General features: G+C 50.3%; 1 protein-coding gene across 8 annotated transcripts in view; it reads right to left on the bottom strand.

Annotated features, from left to right (window-relative positions):
* LOC112546662 (inactive phospholipid phosphatase 7) overlaps positions 1-20,634 on the bottom strand; it is a 79,964-nt gene that overhangs the window by 47,294 nt on the left and 12,036 nt on the right. For 6 of the 8 annotated variants that reach the window (XM_075905432.1, XM_075905430.1, XM_075905434.1 and 3 more), the window contains one exon: positions 14,282-14,744. In XM_075905432.1, the coding sequence (XP_075761547.1) occupies positions 14,282-14,744 (463 nt within the window). Of the gene's footprint in view, positions 1-7,542; positions 13,608-14,281; positions 14,745-20,634 lie in introns of all 8 variants that reach the window. The other 2 variants (XR_012897175.1, XR_012897176.1) reach the window with 2 other exon arrangements.

Raw genomic sequence — 20,634 nt, 5'->3', positions numbered from 1 at the left:
TCCTCGCCCACCGTCCCAGCCCTTTTGGAGCACCAGGAATCACCTGATTTGCACTCCGTCCCTGCTCCTTCCAAAGGGGGTGTGCAGGCAACAGGTGGAACCCCAGTGGGCCTCAAGCTGCAGGTTGTCCACCACTGGTAATCATATTGCCCACTGAGATGAAGGAGGGCTACTCATACCGCCCATTCACTAGTCTTGGTTGCCCATCGCTGATATGCAGGCTGGAATTTGTTTCTGGAAAAGCCGAAATGAGGGGTGGTTTGGATCCAGATCCCTTGTTATCAGAACCATGAAAGGGCATTGGACTGGGATAAAAAATCCTGATTCCAGCTCATCTTTAGTATAAATGAGAGGAAACGGTGCTGTAAACCCACTGTAGAGCACTGAGAACATAAGTATCTCATGCCTACAAACAAGAGGCAGAGTCAAAGGCAAGGAAGAGGAGAGGGTTACAGACAAGATTTGAAATGAGGTAGTGAGAATTGATGACGCAGGGTGATGCAGAGAGGCTGTTCAAGACAGCAGACGGCTTCTTGCATCAAAACAGGTGAGACTGTGAGAAGAAACGGTGGGGGCTGCTGTACTGTATTTGTGATGCACTAGCTGGGCAGGAGGGGAGCCAGGGTTAGAATTTCAGGTCTGTAGCTGTTCACTGTGTAGTACTATTTGAACAGAAGGGGGTTTCCTTTGTGTTTTAAGATTTGCTAAGACTGAGTTTCACGGGGGTGGCAGGAATTCCAAAAATAGGCCAGCGATCTCTGAACCAGCCATGCACTGTTGTTTTTTGCTAGACACCAAATGTTGCCAGCAAAACTAACAGCTGCAGAGGAAAACAGTTCAGCTTGGTTAATCCTGATGGGGAAGTCTGCCTTAGCTGCAGTGGTGACACAAGTGATCTCATGTGCTCGGACTCTCATCTCGCTTCATGAGCGACCGCGGGCCCCCCGCTTCTGAACCCTTACCGCGGTGCCTTTTATGGCCTCGATTCAGCAGTGTACAGAAGCACATGCTGAATCGGGGCCTATTATACGGAGACCCCTTTAAATTACTTCTCTGACGCAGTCAGTGGCTTATCCCATAGCTGTTGGGTCCCGGCCATGACTGAGGCAGTCCTGGTTGGGAGAGTCAGCCCAGGAGCCAGAGAGTCTCTGAGAAACATTGGCTCTGTCTGTGCCTTTTCCAGCAGCCTCAATAACATTCATTCTAACCAACACCCGTCCCTTCTCTCCTAACAGGTACTACAGCTTGGGGCTTTTTCTGTCCCCGTCCCCTGCACTGTGGTCACCACCAAGCAGCTTATTCTGTGACATGTGTGCAGCTGCCTCAACTTTTGCTTTGCAGCACAACGCGGGGGCTGCAGGTGATGCCGAGTTGCTCACCCCAGCTCCAGCGCGCATTTGAGCAACACACCCAAGCCAAGGCTTTCTAACCTTGCCCTCGCTGGCTCGCTTCTCCTCCACTGCGTGCCCTGGGGAAACACTATGCCAGAGTGAATCAGCGCCCGGTGTTATTACAGTTCTGACAGAGTCAGCAAACAGCTCGGCCTTCAGAAATAGATACAAATGGCGCAGTCACTCAGGGAGCACATAGTCCAGCTCATATGTCCCTGCAACTGCCCAGCCTACACAGTAGCTTGGACCTAGGTTGTGCACTGGCTGAACGGCACTCCTTCTTTGCTGTTTCCATCTTGCAGCACGGGAAATGCAAAAAGCAAGGGGTCGTTTCTAGCAGGCTGGCTGAACGGCACCTGCAAACCTCGCCAGCACATCCATTTTGCGTGGGAAAATGCTGATTGGCAAACTGGCGTCTGTATACCCAGTTTACCCATTCTGTGCAGCCAATGTGGAGACAGGCACATTCTTTAGCCCCCACATACTTGATGACTGTAGAAGATGGGGCCCCTACAACTCTACCCTCTCCTGGAGAGACAGAGGTCTCTACAGAGAGTATGAAACTGGCTCTCCAGACTGCACTTGCATTGCTCCCTAGAGGAGGAGGAGTTTTTCAATGATGTCGTCTGATGGTTGAGGGACACATACACAGAACACATCACAGGACACTGACAGTACCAAAACGGAAGAGCAGGACCACCAAAGAGGGACACAATTAGGAAAAGAGCCCAAATTCTTTCTTGGTAGACTGTATTTTCCTAGAGAGCCTACCCCAGATACCAACACGCTGAGGGACAATCCCCACCTATTTACATATCCGCTTACCGCAACTAACTCTGCAAAACTTCCCAGGGGTAACGTACCCAAACACTTATTCCCCACTGCCTAAAAACTCCTTAACCTGGGTCAATGCTGGTTATGTACCCTATGCATCTTGTGACTTTTTAAGCAAGACTTAATTTTCGATAATCCAAGCATGACCTCAGATGTACAGAGCCTTCCCCCTAAACCTGTGTACTATACGCATTTTTATTTCAAACATTAGTTTTAATACAAATGTTAAATCTGAAAAAAAATAGCAAAGTGTCACCTGAGGCAAAAGTGTGATTGGCTGCAGAGCTGAACTTTTATTGCAACAGCGCCCATCAGCAGAACAATGTGTGAAAACCTGAGATTTCTTGGACAACATTCTCTCGAAGTGCAAATCGCCATGGTTTCACGGCTCTACTCAGCTCCTAAAACATAAAGCTTAGGGCTAAATCCTGCCTATTTAGGGCAGTTCTAGTATGATAGCTCACTGTGGAATCTAAATAACTAAAATCTGGGCTCTGGTGCGCTCACCCACTGGACTCGCACTAAAACTGAAGGCAGTCACATGGGTAGCTATTAACAACAAGAAGTCCTGTGGCACCTTATAGACTAACAGATTTATCAGAGCATAAGCTTTCGTGGGCATCTTCATATGACGAAGTGGGTCTTTGCAACTTCTCGTTGTTCATGCGGATTCAGACTAACGCAGCTTACCCTGATACATGGGTAGCTATTAGCTCTGCTAACAGAGAAAGGTAATATGTATCTGCCTTGTTCTTACTGCATTCAGGAATCACTTAAAAGTTGCAGCTCAGTAACAGTGGAGAGGTAGCCTCCTGCATAGACAGATTAGGGGCAAGCTTAGAAGGGTTAATGCTTTTATTCATGTCTTCAAAACCTGTATCTATAATATCACCCTTAAGGGAAGTCTCAGTAAAAGGATTTCACTCTTTGCCAGGTTTCTTTTTTTTCCAGTGCTCTGAGGTGTGAATGCTACTGTTGTCCCTGTAAGAAAGAGATCTGAAGTAGATTGAGGAGTGGTTTCAGAGGTAGCCATATTGGTCTGTTTCAGCAAAAACACTAATGGCACCTGAAAGACTAACAGTTTTCTTGTGGCATGAGCTTTTGTGAGTTGCGTGAGCAATAGTAGGGAAACAGATGGGAGTGGTACATCAGAGCTAATTCAATCAGGGCGGATGTGGATAAGAAAGTGAGACTACCTAAAGTGGAAAATTACTTACGGTAATGAGTGAACCAGTCCCAATCTCTATTCAGACCCTTTCTGATTATGTCAAATTTGCAGTGAAATTCCAGCTCAGCAGTGTCATGTTGGAGCTTGGTTTTGAAATTTTTTTGCGTGTGGATGGCAATTTTCAAGTCTGTAACTGGGTATCCAGGGAGTTGAAATGTTCCCCACTGGCTTTTGTATGTTACCATTCCTGATGTCCGATTTGTGTCCATTTATTCTGCTGTGCAGACAATCCAGTTTGTTCAATGTACATGGCAGAGGGGCATTGCCAGCACATGAAAAGCATTAAAGGGACAGCAGCACCTGCTGGCTGTGTGCAAAAGCTGGCTAGTTCCCATAAATTGGAGCAACTCAAGGGATGTGGTAGATTTGCTGCTGAGATGTTTATAGGAATAAGTTCTCAAACAAGCGTTGCTGAACAACCTAGGTGCAGTGCCAAAAAAAGACAAAAAGAAAACCCCGAAGCCTTTTGCTTTGGCTGCTCCTGTATGTACTCACATGGAACCACTCAAATGAGCAAGGACAACCCCTGGCTGTAAGGGCTCCAGGATAAATATCAAAATAAAAATCACAGCCAGGACCAAGGCTTCAACTATTAATCCCCCAGCATCATTACAGCCTACCAGTCATGGAGGTAGATGGGAAAAGGGGAAGTGAAATAGGTGGAGAGGAATTCACCCAAGCAAGGAGAGCTTACAGTGAGCTCAGAAAGCAGCTGGAGAGTGAAACCAAGGAGTTCCTGTGGAGAGAGTTCCACAGACTACACCCTGTCCTCAGACCAGTCCTTATGGATGTCAGGGCAAGGGCAGCCTGGCTAATTCTTATTTATTACTTGTATTACACTAGAACAGCGGTGTGCAACCCGTGGGGACTTGTCTTCCTGGGGGGTTGCAGTGCTTTGATCCGGACCAGCCGGTATTTTCTTTTCCCGGCTCGGTGCCCGACGTACATGCAGTGGGGGTGGGAGAAGTGGCAGGGGAGTGGACCGGCGCTCTAAATTAAAGGGTCCTCAACAAAATGTTGCTCAACAAAAATTTTCCCGGCTCCGGGGGTCGCAAATGAAAAAAGGTTGAGCACCACTGCACTTGAACACTGGTCTCAGAGGGCCAGTCCTGTTAGTCTGCATTGCAAAAACAGTGAGGAGTCCTGTGGCACCTTTGGGTGTGTCTAGACAACATGGCTCAGTGGACAGAGCCATGTAGATGAGCTTTCTAGACATAGGGAAATGAAGCGGCGATTTACATAATCGCCGCTTCATTTACATCAACATTGCTGCTGTGCGGTGCCAATCAGCTGTTTGGCGGCACAGCGCGGTAGTCTGGACGCTCCGCAGTTGACATCAAAGGCATTTGTCGACCTCCCCGGTAAACCTCATCCCACGAGGCGTAACGGGGAGGTCAACAAATGCCTCTGATGTCGACCGCGGAGCGTCCAGACTACCGTGCTGTGCCGCCAAACAGCTGATCGGCACAGCGCGGCAGCCATTTTAATTTAAACGAAGCAGCGATTGTTTAAATCGCCGCTTCATTTTCCTATGTCTAGAAACCTAATCTACATGGTTCCGTCAACGGAGCCATGTAGTCTAGACACACCCTTAGAGACTAACAGATTTATTTGGGCATACACATGCGTGGGCAAAACCCCACTTTGTCAGATGCATGAGGCTCCATTCTGAAGCAGGGCCCCACTGGGCTAGGCCCTGTACAAACACAATTATTCCCTTGGAGAACTCACAGGAGCCACTGCTGTGGTAATACACAGGGTCATAGACTGAGCTTCAAGACTGTGAGTTGCATCTCCTGGAGGTTGCGGCTCCAAGGTGGTTCATGAAGCTGTTTTCCGGAACTCATGACATTTCTATAGAACCCACTGCCATGTGGAAAACTTCCCAAGGGCAACGTACTGCAGAAATGGGTGTAGTCTTGTAGAGCATGTAATCTTGGAGAGCAAGCAATTGACAACATTCCCAACCAGGATATGAACTGACAGGCCAGGAGTTCTAAAGCCACGAGGTCAGTGGAAGCAGGAGAATCTCAGCAGCTCTCGAGTCAAGCCCACAACTTCCCAGTTTTGTTTTTTCCATGTGAAATGATCAGGTTCGTCAGCCAGGCCCATCAATGGAGACCGTGGCCACAGGCGGCACTATGGACTTCAACAATAACTAACCACGCTATATTTACAACATTTTGGAGAAGTGATTTTTCAGCCAAAACACCACAAAGGATTCTGGGACATGGGATCACAGGAGGATAATAGAGGGAAGAAATTTGGGGTCAATGGAATTTGAAAAAAAACAGACTCCAAATCCCTCTCCAACGTATCAGAAACAGCCCTGAGTGAAACCACAGGCTGCCTAGAAAGCCCTTGGATAAAACATGCCTTTGGGAGCTGGACAATTTGTACCCTAGAAGCATTTACTTAGCATGGCGGCTTCCCAAATTGCTCTGCCGTGCAGGGCAATTATTCTGCAATTATTCTGGGGAAGAGGTGAACAAAGGGCAAACACAGTGAAAAAACCCTGCACTTTATGGAGGAGCCAGCCCCCTGTAGGCCACCTGCATCTGAATATCTTGTTTATTGAATTTAAGCAGATCTGAAGAGCTCTTTGCAGATACAAAATTCATATCTGCTGCTGCATCCATATCTGCAAAAATGAGCTGCAGATAGAAAGTGGATAGCTGCAAATTTGCAGGGCTCTAGATATACAATTTGTATTTGCACCTGCATCTGCAAAAATGAGCTGTAGATATCTGCTCCACATTGGCAGATGCGGATACCTGCAGATTTGCAAGGCACAACAGATCTCTTTCCTTATCCCCACTCCCTGCAAATCCTGCTAGCAATGTGCAGAGATCAGCTGACCCACTATGAGACCTCTCCCCCAGCTATGCAGCTGCCTCGGATAGAGACTGCATGAACACAGCACCGATAACATCTGTGCACCCATAATGACACCAGAACAGTATCAGTGCATCCTACAACGGCATCCACACCAACGCCGTGCTGCCCATAACAACAGCACAGAGCATGGGGCCATTGCATCAGCATAACGAGATTGGACTTGTGCTCCGTGTCTCTCACGGGAGGAAAGGCTTGGGTCAGGTGCAGAAATGAAAGAGAAGTAGAATGATCTGCCTGTGGAGAGAAGGAAGAGAAGCTTTTTGTACTGCTCACCCACTGGTGACGCAATGCTTAGTGTCTGGGCCACCCATAATTCTCATGATTGAGCTTAGTGCTTAAGCGCATGCGTAACATTGAGCCGTTCTCAGCTTATCCCTGTTCAGCAAGGCACGTCAGTGCATGTTTAAGTCCCATTGACTTCAAGAGAAATCAGCCTCAGGATTTTTATAGCCTTGGAGAATTGACAGAGCCTTCCACCTGTGGAACTCAAAGCACCTCACCAACCTGGGTGACTCAGTGTCCCAAAATCCTCTGAGTAAGTGGAGCTTTTCAGCCTGGCTTGGGCAGGAAGAGGAGAAACCCTCTAATACCCGTGTTTCTTAAACTTTTTAAGACAGAGGAACATGAAACAATTTTTTTATGAGAAAAACCAAGGATTTTTTGTTGATCAAAAAAAAAAAAAAAAAAAAAAAGGTTGCCTGCCCCTTTAAGGACAGCCATTTTGCACTCTGTTGTTCTCCGCACACATCTCCGACTGCCTCATGGCACACCGGTGTACCTTGGAACACAGTTTAAGAAACACTGCGCTAATACTGTCACCACTGCCTACTCCAGACTGGCAGCTCCAGACCCGCTCCTGCCCCTCCAACCGTGCCAGCCAGTCCTGTGGCTGCCTTAACAAAAGCAAACGAAATCCTCACTCCTGTCCCCCTTTCTCCCAATTACTGCTCTTGTCAAGCTGCATTACCAGCAAACACACACACATTCTCCAGGACTGCCCCTGGGGCGGGAGCCTCACTCAGGCTTTTCCCAGCAGGGTTCATCTCAGCGCAAAACACCTACTTCCTAGAGTGCCTAGTTCAGAGCTGGGAGCAGAGAAAGACAGCCAGTTCTCACCCCTCTCCACCCCAATTTAACAACCACAGCACTTCCCTTCTCTTTGAATCTGCATTCAGCCTCAGGGCACTTTACCTGCTAGCTTTGCCTGGGAGTCTTGGTATTCAGGCTACTGCATTACCCACCTTCTTCTGAAGTGCTGGGAGTTAGTCATTGCTGAGAGCTGACCAATTGAGCTAGACTAGTGCTCTGGCAGGGGTCCAATATAAGCCGTGGTTTCTGCGCCTGCAGCAGCTGGTTCTAGTGTGTCACTGGGCCCCTCCGCTGTATGAAGGATTCTAGAGAGCCACGGGGTTGCTCCTTGCTTAACAGCACGTCTTTGCCCTAACTAGAGCAGGCGGGGAGAGGAGGCGGAGGAGGAGGGGAAGCCAGCGAGTTGGATGCAGTTTGCCATTCATCAATGCCTGAACTCATCAGCGAGGATGGGACAAGAAGGGAGGGAGACACCAGGCAAAGGACCTGGGGCTTTTACTGCAGTGCCTGAGAGGGCTGAGAGAGATTGCAGCCAGATAGGTGATGAAGAGGAATGTTCACTCCTAGTTGGAGGGGCTATGGATGGGGGATGCAGAGATGACTGGGGTGGGTGTGTGTGAGGTTACCTTGGCCAGTCCCACTAGCCCACTTGAGTTTCCACTTCACTGAGCAGACAGGCTGCAAACTTGCCAAGATTTCTGGAGGCAGAACAGATCCCAGGACAGGAGAGGCCAGTGTCTCCCCTGCATTCCAGGTCAACAAATAGGGGCAGAGTGTCTGAGCAGGAAGATGCCAGCAGGATGCCAGGTTTCCTCCACCACTGGAACACAAGTGGTTACTGCTTAATATACTGCTACAGGTCTGTAGGGCAGCGATATATTAGACTGACATAGGCCTGCAGTGCAGACCCGGCCAGTCTGGCAATGCAACTCTCCTTAAGAGCAGACAGGCAGGCAACTCATTGCCTCTCTCGTGTCCACGTTACCGAGTCCTGACACTCAACAGAAAGGGCAGATCTACACTGCAGTCAGGGGTGTGATCCCGCCCTGTGTGGACACAGGAACGAGCTGTAATCTAGTAAGCTCAGGTACTGGCGCGGAGAAACCAGGGCAGTGTGTGCTTCAGCATGGGCTAGACGTGCGAGTAATTACCCAGGGTTCTGGGCAAGTCTGTACCACCCGTGTGGCTGTGGCATCACTGCTGCCCTTACCCAAGCTAGGCAAGCCATGTCTGCACAGGCTGCAGTCAGAGCCTTTGATAGCAATGTAGACGTACCTGCAGGTACACAAGGGATGAACTTGCCTGCACTGCGTGGGTCTCCACCTACTACTCTCTGAACTCCCAGGGTTCTGTTCTTGCACGTACAAGGCCTAGTATAAAATCGGGGATAGATTTGCAGATTTTTCCAAAGCCCTGGCCAGGAATCCATAGGGGACTTCCCTAGGACATTACACCCTTGCTCCCCACCCTCGTCTGGCTACTTGGAACATTACAGATCTTAGGGCAGGCTCTGCATTCACGGAACAGACAGAAGAGAAAATGTCTTGACCTTTCCCTGTCCTTTATAAAGGGGAAATGCCCCGCCCCCCAGCCTTTCACCCTCATTCAGGCAGACAGCGTATCATCACCCTGCCACCAAGGAACCAAGGATCTGTCCATTTCATTCAGTACTGTCTCTTTGACGGGAATAAACCCCTTGTGACACAAAGCCAAGGAGCCAATGTATGATACAGCATGCAGGGCAGGCAACGTTATATTTAAATGTAATCACCACCTGGCACAGCTTCGCTGAAGTCAGCGGCGTTACACCACCCTGAACCAGCAAAATAAATAACATTCTCCTCACAGGGTGGATCACATTTTCCTCCTGTGTCCACACAGGGTGGGATTACACCCCTGACTGCAGGCGCAACAGAATGCAGGCTCCTAACAGGGTGACCAGCAAATGCTGAGGGGTAGGAGGGGAAAGGGCACTGAGGGTGAATGTGCCACGTAGGGGATCAGGCATCAAGTCCAGAAAGCTACTGTCAGATGTGGCACTGACACCCCGGAAGACCTGGGGTGCCCTGCATCTCCACTGACGTGCGCCTTGTGGAAGCATTCACGTCTGTGCAAGCTGGGTGCAAATTGCCACCCAATCAGCACTTCTCACTGCCCTGGCTCCTGCACAAGAGCAAGGCAATGGAGAGTCAGGCCCGTTGGAGACCTTATGCCCGATGTTATACTGGGCTCTGTACCAAGCCAGGTTCCCTACAGCCAGTTTTACACTGAGGATTCATCAGGCTCCTCCAGACTGGTTATCAAGTGACATTAGCCAAAAGGGAAGCTTTGTGCAGCCAAAGTCTGAGTTCTTCAAAAGAGGACTTTTGAGACCCCCTCGTCTCCAAGGGGGATGAGCACGTGGTATCCATCACCCCAGGCTCTTCACAACACATCAGGCCTGATGCACACAGGTGTGAATACGGAGTAACCCCACTGACCTCAATGGTGTAAACGAGCACAATCAGCTGCTTCCCTGTGCTGTGGGAATTACCTAGTTCTTTGGGCCTAACCAAACTTCCTTGACAGACAGAGCCCCCGACAACCACTCAGGCTACATCTACATTGGCAAGATTTTGCGCAAATACATTACATGCAAGAGTTTTTGCGTTAAAGTATTTACGCAAGAGAGCGTCTACACTGGCATGTGCTTTTGCGCAAGAGATGTGCTTTTGCGCAGAAGCATCCGTGCCAGTGTAGACGCTCTCTTGTGCAAGAAAGCTCCGATGGCCATTTTAGCCATTGGGCTTTCTTATGCAAGAAATTCATGTTGCTGGTCTACACTGGCCTCTTGCGCAAGAACAGTTTCGCAAGAGGGCTTTTTCCTGAGCAGGAGCATCATAGTTCTTACGCAAGAAGCCCTGATTTCATACATTAGAACGTCAGTATTCTTGCGCAAGAACTCCCCGCCAGTGTAGACAGGCAGCATGTTTTTGCGCAAAAGCGGGCGCTTTTGTGCAAAATCATGCCAATGCAGACACAGCTTCAGTGTGGCCCAAGTCGGCTTCCTCAGTGATAGCGAGGGGAGAATACTAGCTCCTTCCCTCGCAACAGGGTTGGGAACTAACACACTCCCATTGTACAGCATTTTAACCCCATGCATTAAAAGGTGCCACCAGAAGCTTCACTCTTGCTATTGGGTTATTATCCCCAGATGTGTGGCCTTCTGCAGGAAGAAATGATTGAAAGCCGGTGCCTATCCTGACTCACTGCCAGGGAGTTGGCGCGCTTACATGAAGGGTAAGGGACGACTCGATCACAGTCTATATATAACCAGAGCCATCCCGTCCATAGGATAGTTAGGGGCGGCTGTGCCAGGCCCCATGCTTTTGTGGGCTCTGTGGTGGCCACTTTAAGGTCCTCTGGATGGTATCCACAGTACCACAGAGGCCTGGGGGGCTTACCTGGGGGCCTGGTTCGGGGCAGCAGCAGGGATCGGGCCTCCTTGCACTCACCATGGATGCTCAGCTCTGCCACTCATCTCCCAGCCCGTTTCACTCCGCTATCGAGGTTATTTAGATGATTTAGACTAGACTAAATTTACAATTAAAAAATTGCATCTTTTTTCAACAGAGAGTCATTAACCATTGAAACAACTTGCCAAAGGAAGTGACGGATTCGCTCACACTTAGAAAAACAGCCAATATTTCCAATGATCTGCTTTAGTTCTAACGGAAATTAATTTGGGGAAATCCAGTGGTTTGCAGGCTAGATGATCGCAATGGTTCATCTGGCTTTATAACCTATGATTCTATGAACTTGGGACTGTTTTGTTAGGCAGATTAGAATCAGAAAACCAGATCCTATCCCCCTTCACCTTTGGGAAAGTTGGGGTCTGGATGAGAGCCAACTCTAACCCTAATTTTATTGTGAGTTCCATGATATTTGATTTTTTTCTTAAACACCCAGCTGCTGGAGTCAGATGATTATCTGAACATCTCAGCGTTCTCTTTTTTTTGTTTTTTAAATAAGTTTCTAGCCCACCTGATTTCAGAGAAAAGTGGGAAAATGTGAACTCTAGATGCTCCAAATACAATGAACCCAAGTTGTAGGATTTTAAATCTTGTTATGTTGAAGCTAATTCTGATTTTGGGGGCCTGATCTGTGATTTTTGAACGGATGAGATTGGCAGTCCCCAGGCCCCCTTCTCCCCAGAGTGTGTTCTAGCAGAAGAGCCTTTATAATGGGGACAGATACCCTCATTTGAGAGACAGACTGTGACCCCAATTCCTTACTTTGCTTGGCATTTGTGGCTGGGGATGAGTGTTTGGGATAATAAATCCCAGAATGGATAGCAAACGTGGGCCAACGTGGGTCCACTCAGCTTACGGAGGAGATCCACAGCTGGGATCCATGCTCTGGGGAGGGAGAAAAGGAAGGCGCAGAAATTCCAGCACCTGCACCCCAAACATTCCATCACACAGAAGGAAACTTTTCATCCAGCGCACAGCTCGGGGGCGTGTCTCCATCTGCAGCTGTACCTCTGCCAGGTCCCCAGTCCCGTCTCAGCGATCTTTTTACTCCTTCCCTTTGCAAAGCCTGATTACCAATCCTAAACAAGCGTGTTGTGATGGGCTGGCTCCCTGCCCAGAGACTGCATCAGAAATTCTGCTTGCTGTATCAGACGCCGAGGGGGTGGGGGAAGGGAGGGAAGCCAAGTGGAGTGAACAGCCTTGCTTCTTTCCCTTCCCAAGGATCAAGGCAAAGATGTGAAGAGCCCATTCCCGTAGACCCATCCCCGCCCTGAAGGACTTTGCACCAAGCACTGCTGGATCTGAACCGCACACGGGGCTGAGACGAAACAAAAGGATGACTGAGGATGTTGGACAGTTTTAGCAAACCAAGTTTCCCGTCTCCTTCCACAGAAGAACTGAGAAATTTAACAGGCCACTGAAATATTCAGGGCTCTATCGTGGGGGGAAAAATCCCAGACACTCGGTGAGAAGCAATTCACAAAGCAGAGGAGCAGGCAGACACATTCACTGGCCATACTGCACCTATCTCATTCTCTTTGGTTCTTATGGCTCCTGGCGGGGTCCACCACCCCACATCCCAATCCGGCCTTTTAGCCTGGCAGCACCTAGGTACTATGGCAACGGCACTCCGTAAATAGGCAGATCTCTGCCCTTCTGATCTTGGGTGTTTAACTGGCTACTCCAGTGGTTTTGGTAACCCCCTTGCACACAGTAATGGCAGGTTTACGAGGAAAAAGTATGGAAATATGACAAGGAGGGCACAGGGGACAGACGTCTCCCCGTGTGGCATGTTCCAAGTCTTTTGTGATGTCCCTAATAGGCCCCTAGTTGGAAACTGCCTAGTTACTATGGCAATGGGTGGCAGACTCTGTACAGCATCCTTTGAGTAACAGGAGATGATTTAAACCAGCCTTTATGTTTCCCGTGAAGCAGAACAAGATAAAAAATAATTATTTGTTTTGTGAGTCACTGAGAGCAGAGCTAAGATTTCGGGGAAGCCCAGCAGAGGCTGTTTCGGGCACCACCTCAATACTGAGGGGACCGCAGGGCGTGGGCTTTGTGTTACCAAGAGGTCAAGTATAAGCAGCTGCCTGGCTAAGTGCGACTAACCCAGGAGAAGGGGGCCAGCCCGAATCTGAGCTTTGCAGCAAAAAGGGCAAGTAAGTGAAAGCTGAAATGAGCATTTCATAGAATCATAGAATCCCGAGGCTGGAAGAGACCTCAGGAGTCATCAAGTCCAACTCCCTGCCCAATGCAGGACCAATCCCAACTAAATCATCGCAGCCAGGGCCTTGTCAAGCTGGGTTTGATCTCCAGTGTTTAGGGGCCAGAGCCACAGGCTTTCCATGACCCCAGAGGACAGGTTTGCTAAGAACTTGTGTGCAGGCTCTGCCAGGGGCATTTAGGCCCTTACCAATGAGCCTCATCTCTCGCTACAGGTAAAAAAGAGTTTCCCGCCGGACGACAGAATGTTCCTTCTGGGTGAAAGAATGGCGTCATCACGTCATCAGCATCACCAGGCTCTCTGGGTGTTTCGCGGCCAGAGAGAGGGGGGCAGGCGAGCGTCGCGAGCAGGACGCAGCCCCCTAGTTGTCTTTTTTATAGGAGCTGCTCTCTGCTCAGTTAGGTGAGGCACAGCAGCAGAGCAGACACCTGGGGAAAGAAGGGAGGGTTCGGAGGAAGATCAAAGAAGCAGCAAGACTCTTCTTCGGGCAGCTGAGAAGAGGAGCCAGAGCCTGTTCCAGCCAGGGAAGGGGGGCAGACAATATTTGCAAAGAGCATCAAACTTGGGTGACTCTGGTCCCCATTTTACCGTTACCCCCCTGGACTGAAATTTTAATTCATCCTTAAATCTTCCCCCGCTGGAAATAGAGATAGTTTAAATAAAGGAGCTGGCTGGCAGCCTCGAAGCCGTACGGTTTTCCTGCCCACAGGTTTGGTCGCTAACACATCCCAGGTCCCACTCTGCTAGTCCCACATTGCACAGGGCCTTACTCCAGGAGTAGTCACATGCAAGCCTGGTGGACTTCTTGTGCAATAAAGCAGAGAACCAAGCCTGTGCCCTGTAGGTCCTTATACTGCCCCCATCATTGTGGTATCAGTGCACCCTACCTCCCTCACTCACCAACATGGCTTCCCAGCAGCACTCCCGGGCTCCGCAGAAATGGCTGGTAAGTGCCATAAACCCCTGAATTATCCCTTTTCTGGATCTAAGCTCATTCCTTCTTTCTTGAAAGACCCTGGGGCCCCTGGAGATGGATGAACAGGACAGAGGAGAAGGAAAGCCTGCTGTCCCTTGTGTTTAGGAGTCGGAGCGCTGTACTCACCTAGCAGCAGGTTCATGAGGACCTCCTGTCCCGCCAGCGTGCTGCTCTTCACCAGGCAAACCAGGGTGCCCCCGATCCAGGGTACGCCGTGCCCCGTGATCCCGAGGAGTGTAATCATGGAGCGGGCGCTGCCCCACGACGAGGCGCTGCTGGCACAGACCCCCAGCCTCTTGGACATGCAGATATCGATGGCCAGCAGGGAGTTGAAGGCAATTCCCTTGAAAGAGGGGTTCAGCTGCATGCAGTCCTCCTCCGGCAGCTGCTGCGATTGCCTCCGCTCCTTAGTGCCCTCGTTTTGGGTGGGAGCCAGGCCAGCTTGGCCGCCCTGCTTTCTGCTGGAGCTCCTGGTCTCCTGGGTCCCTTTCATGGGCTGGTTCAAGGAGAGGAACTCAGCCCTGTTGAGGACATTGTTCCGCTCTCTGGCTCTGGCCCGGCTTTGGGATGCTGGCATTGTGGAGTCTTTCTAGATGAAACCTGCTTTCAAAAAATTGTACACGAGAGAAATCCCTCTCCCCTGCCAATCAGCTTTCCCCACCTCCCCCCTTCAGAGAGATGAATTTAATAAGCTACACAGATTCCCTTCTTGCGCTGTCTCCTCCAGCACAGACAGCAGCTGTTAAATATAGAGTAAGGAATGCACATGGCTGTTTACTTCATGAGCCTAGCAAGCTTGGAAGAAAAATTAATGCCAGGCAGGACAGCCAGTCCAACACCAGAAAAAAGGTTAAACAGCCAATGGATACAGAGAAGAGGCGGGAAATTCTATGTGCTAAGGGTTGGTTGCTTCAGGCCTGGTCTATTTAAATCTTCCAATTGCTTATATCCCCAGGGCTGCAGGGGAGACTGGGAAATGTAGTTTTACACCAGGATTCGTCCGTCTGATTTAATGGAAGAATTAGAACTGGAAAAGTTCCCCTCTCCCTACCAGGGCAGGACTGATTCCTGCAGGCTATTGTGCAGCCTAGATTTGCAGTATCAAGAGATGGGGCTTCCTTAGGACACTGCCAAGGAGTCTTTCCAGATCTTTTCCCTTGCTTAGTTTCATCCCCATGGCTCCTAGTTGCCTCCCTTGTTTCCCTCTTGTGCTGCTGTAAATAATTCCTGCCGCTCTTTAGTGTTAGTAACCTTCAAATATTACTAGTCCTATATTCCCCAAACCCAACCACCTTTTCTAAACTCCTAGGCTCCGTCTACACTGGCATGATTTCGCACAAATACTTTTAACGCAAGAGTTTTTGCACAAGAGAGCGTCTACTCTGCCATGTGCTTTTGCGCAAAAGCCTCTGTGCCAGTGTAGACGCTCTCTTGTGCAAGAAAGCTCCGATTGCCATTTTAAACATCGGGCTTTCTTGCGCAAGAAATTGCTGTTGCCTGTCTACACTGACCTCTTGCGCAAGAACAGTTGCGCAAGAGGGCTTATCCCTGAGCGGGAGCGTCAGGGTATTTGTGCAAGAAGCACTGATTTTATATATTAGAACGTCAGTGTTCTTGCGCAAGAACTCGCAGCCAGTGTAGACAGGTGGCAAGATTTTGCGCAAAAGCAACTGCTTTTGCGCAAAATCTTGCCAATGTAGACACAGCCCTACAGTAACTGTTCCACCAGCCCGCTAGCCTCCGGGCCAGTGATGTAGCAGCACCTGCCTTTGGACTAACACTGAATTGCTAACAATTTCTCCCTTCTCTCCCACCTGCCACACTGAGTCCAGCCTCACTGTAACACATGTTTGCACCGCATCTCACAGAACCCAGATTCCCAGCAGCTGACAGGCGGATGCCTGCTGACTCGAATCAGTGCGTAAGACTACGAAGCATTTAGTATCCGTAACAGAGTAAGGTGTGACCAGACAGACCATACAGGCACAAGACCCAAAGGGAAGCATGGAGTGTGGGAAAACTGACAGGCTCAGAGAATAGGACTTGATTGGTTTATTAGGGAGAGGTGCAAGGAGCTGGTGGTTACAGGGAGTGACTTCTGTGGCCACTCAGGAGATTCAAATGCAGCCCAGCTGATTAGCAGCAGCCCACTGCTAGGTTTTTTGTTTCTACTGGTGGTTCACACTTGCTCATGCTGTGGTGCACATAAAATTTATTCTGCATGTCAATGGAAAAAATCTGCACGTGGATGGAAAAGAGCAGAGGGAACATTGATTACAGGTAACAGGTATATTACTAGCAGGCCAACTGATGCTGCACAACTTTGAGTGGGATGGGGCAGTCAATGATCAAGCGTAGCTGTTTGGGGGAGGCTACACTGGCCCTGTTTGAACATCTGGGGCCCAGTCCTACTCTCACACCAATCTTACATTGGCCTAGGGTTGCCAGATGGTTTCAACAACAATAGCAGACACACTTGACATTACATCACAATCTACATTACATCTTATTTAGAAAGTACCAGACATTTATATTTTCTCAATTTGTTTCCCGAACAGGAAGCTCAAATACTGGACTGTCGGGTTCAAAACTGGACACCTGGCAACCCTACATTGGCCCCACTCCACCGACTGCATTTAGGCCTATTCAGAGCATACATGAGAGCACGGAGGGAAAGACACCTCTGCCTGATCTATGCTAGTGCTCCCACCGGAGTGGTGAAGAGTAATGTAATGCTAGGTGGTTTCCTGAGACATGCCAGGGCATGCAAGGCTCCAGCGGAAAGAGCCAGAATGTTCTGGTAGACATGGCTGTAACATAGACCTGGTAGGCAGGTAAGTTGAGGATGTTTGAAATCAATCCCTCCCTGCTCCCACCAGAGGGACTGTAGCTTTCCACAGTCCCTCTAGGACAGGGGTTGGTAATAATTTTTGCCCGGGGGCCACTTCAAAAATTTGTTAAGTAATCCCGTGCCACCCTGGAATGGGTGGGGCCTAAATGGGAAAGGGTGGGGCTACCCCACCCCCAGACCATGATTGGTCTGGGGGCAGAGGTGGCCTGTCAATACAGGCGAGCTAGGCGGTCACCTAGGGTGCCAAGAAAAACAGCCGTTGAGCGCGTTGAAGGCGGGGGCACTGATCGCGCGCCGATTGCGCGTTTCACTTAGGGCGCCAGTTGCCGGCACCTTGTCTAGGGCGGCTCCTGTCCGGGGGTGGGGGAGCCCCTTTGCCCCCCCCTTCCCACTAGGTACCCACGCTCTGGAAGAAGCTTAGCACACTCTCCCACCCCAAGGCCAATCAGGGCCTAGGAGCGGGGGAGTGCAGGAAGCCTTCTCCTGCCCTGCGTGGAGCACGTGGCACTTTGAAGTTCCGTGGGCTCCTTGCAGGGCCGGGGCAGGGTGAAGGAAGCTTCACACAGCTCCCCCACCCCCAGGCTCTGATTGGCCTGGGGACAGGAGCGCAGCAGGGCCTCCGCGGGCCAGATCCACTCGCTTGGTGGGCCGGATCCAGCCCGCGGAGGCCCTGTTGCCCACCCCTACTCTAGGAAGATACTTCCTCCCTGGAATGATGCTTATTTACAGTCCTGCCTACAGTCCAGTGGGAAACCAAATGCACCCATGGGAACTGCTGGTGTTTCTGGTGCCAAACTCAATTATCTCTGCCATCTATCCAGGACACACGTTCCCCGGCTCTCTGGTCCAGCCAGGGCTGGCCAAGAGCATGCTGAGGGCTATGTGATCAGCTCTGGGGCACTGCCAGGCCCCACTGACTTCCGCACAGAAGCCCAAAGGAAAGGAAAGAGGAGAGGTCTCTCTACTGGTGGCCAAGATTGTGATGGCTTACGCTAGGGCCTGGAGGCAATAAGAATTGTCCCCCAGACACAGGGGTTTGAAATGCTTCCCTGACAGCCCAGCCGCCGCAGTGCTTGGCCTGCGCCACATGGCGCTTACCTGCTCTTTGCAGCCTCTTGTGTTTCAACTAGGGATGTTAAGGACTAGTCGACAGGATAGTTGACTGGTCGCTTCCCCCGTCCTTGCTGCCTCGATCAGCTCAGAGGCAGCAAGGGGGGAAGAGGCGGGTACTTCAAAGGGGCAATTCTTCATGGAGCCCGGGGTCAGCTAGAGTCCCCAACTGACCCCAGCCTCTGTGTGGCATGGCCGCTTTGAAACGCTGCAGCAGTGTTTCAAAGGGGCAGCGCCCATGGAGCCCAGGATCGGTTGTGCGGCACTGCCCCTTTGATTTCAAAGTGGCAGCATCATGTGGAGCCCAGGGTCAGCTGGGGAGTGCCAGCTGATCCCCAGCTCCGTTCGGCGCTGCCCCTTTGAAACGCCATGGCGGTGTTTCAAAGGGGCAACTCTGCCCTATTAACTAATCTAATAGTCGATGCAAAAATGCACCGACTATTTGGTTAGTGAAAAACACGCTACTTCACATCCTTCGTTTCAACTCAGTGTAATCGTTCTGTCAGCAGCAAAAAGGGTGGGTCTCAGTTTTCTAAGGGTTCCTTCTGAAAACTTGAATATAGCATCAGAGTTAAAACAACACTGGGTCAAACCCTCACCCAGAAACCTGGGGAAGGTTATATAGTACCCTGGGCACTCTTGAGAGGCAGTATTTTTCCACTCACTGCCCCAAGTCAAGGGCTTTAAAACAAAGGCACTTCCCCCACCCCTTGCCCCAAGGTGTCTTCGAAATTGTTCCAAACTCAGTCCTCCTAATGCACTCTGGCCACTTCTCTCCTCCCCAGTCCCCCCACTCACAATTTGGGGTGCAGGGTTGGAGGTAGGGATGTAGAGGGTTAACTGGTTACCCAGTAAACATTCACCTTACTGGGGTAACTGGATCATCAGCACTCTTTCCGGCCTGGGCAGCCCCAGCCCTGGAGTGCAGTGCGTTGGGCCCTGCCCAGCCTAGCCGGAGTAGCCCATGGTATGACGGGCCCAGCCAAGCTGGAGCAGCCTCCTGCCCGCAGCATGACATGGTGAACCAGTTAACCAGTTAAACATATAAGCTAAATCTACACTGCAGGCTTCTTGCACAAGAACGGCTGTTCTTGTGCAAAAGCATGCGGAGTTTCTACACTGCGCGCGCGTTCTTGCACAAGTAAATTTGCAGTAAAGCATCAGAGTTCTTGTGCAAGAGTTATTCCTCTCCCCACGAGGAATAAGCCCTCTTGCGCAAGAAGGCAGTGTGGATGGGCAATAGGACTTTCTTGCGCAAGAAACCCCTATGGCTAAAATGTCTATCAGAGCTTTCTTGTGCAAGAGAGTGTCCATATGGCCATGGAGGCTCTTGCGCAAAAGCACATCTCTTGCACAAAAGCACATGGCAGTGTGGACACGCTCTTGCACAAGACCTTTTGTGCAAGAACTCTTGTGCAAAACATTCTTGCGCAAAAAGCCTGCAGTGTAGATGTAGCCGCAGTTAAGCTGCTGCTCTCTGTGGCTTCAGCCCAACCCATCTCAGCACCAACTGAGCTACCTTGAAGCACCTCATTTTACCTCTGTCCACCACCTCAAAGACAACCACTGTTTTGAAAGAATCTTTAGAGCTGAGTCGATGACACATACAGTCTCAAAACATAAACCCAACCATCAGGAAAGGCTTCGCAACAGAAGGTAGAAGCCATTCTGTCTATTCAAATGTCTAATTTAGGGCGTGTCCAGTAACTGCTACTCAGCTGTGCCAGGCAACAACAATGGTCATGGTGACCTCTCACCCAAGGCACATTTGATACAGTTGCCTTGTCCCTTCATTTCCCACCACAGATCATCACATTTTATTGCTCCCAAACTAAAATCTTAATTGTGTCTTAACCCGAACGCACCAAACTTTTGCATAACTGAAATGCAAATGAGGCCTGGCCCGGTCAGTCATTTCCCCTTGCTGACCAATAGATGCCAGCAGAGAGCTCCCTGCCCTGGGAAGCCCCTCTCCAATGGGAGTTCTCACACTGCTCTTCTCCCCGCTCACAGACAGATGTCAACAGCGAGCTCTTTATTCTTGCTTCAGACCACAGGGCTCACATCTGCATAGGGCAGTGGTGGGCAACATGCACCCAACGGACTACATGCAGCCCACTGGGGATCTATGTGCGGCCCCCATTCCGTCCCCTTGCCCCGCACCTCTCATGCGCTGATGGCCCTGCGCTTACCTACTCTTCCCCCTCCCTCCTACATTTTCGGAGTGCTGTGAATCAGCTGATTCACAGCATTCAAGCTCTGGAAAGGAGGAGGAGGAGGAGCAAGAATGGGGAGCAAATCAGCTGATCCACAGCACTCAGGCAGTGCTGGGAGGGAGGGGGAGGAAAAGGGATCAGGCATGCTCAGGGGGGGAAGCAGGGAAGAGGCAGGGTGGGGGTTTGAGGGAAGGGGTGAAGTGGGGGTGGGGCCTGCAGCGGAGGGAAGGGTTGAGCGGACCCTGGCAAAATGCAAAGAGACACACTTTTAAAGCAAGGGCACATGTGAAGTCCATGCTGAT

The sequence above is a fragment of the Pelodiscus sinensis genome, chromosome 22 (genome assembly GCF_049634645.1).
Source record: "Pelodiscus sinensis isolate JC-2024 chromosome 22, ASM4963464v1, whole genome shotgun sequence".
NCBI classification, from domain to species: Eukaryota; Metazoa; Chordata; order Testudines; family Trionychidae; genus Pelodiscus; species Pelodiscus sinensis.
Note: the sequence above shows the minus strand (reverse complement) of the source record. Positions and strands in the feature narration are given on the sequence as shown.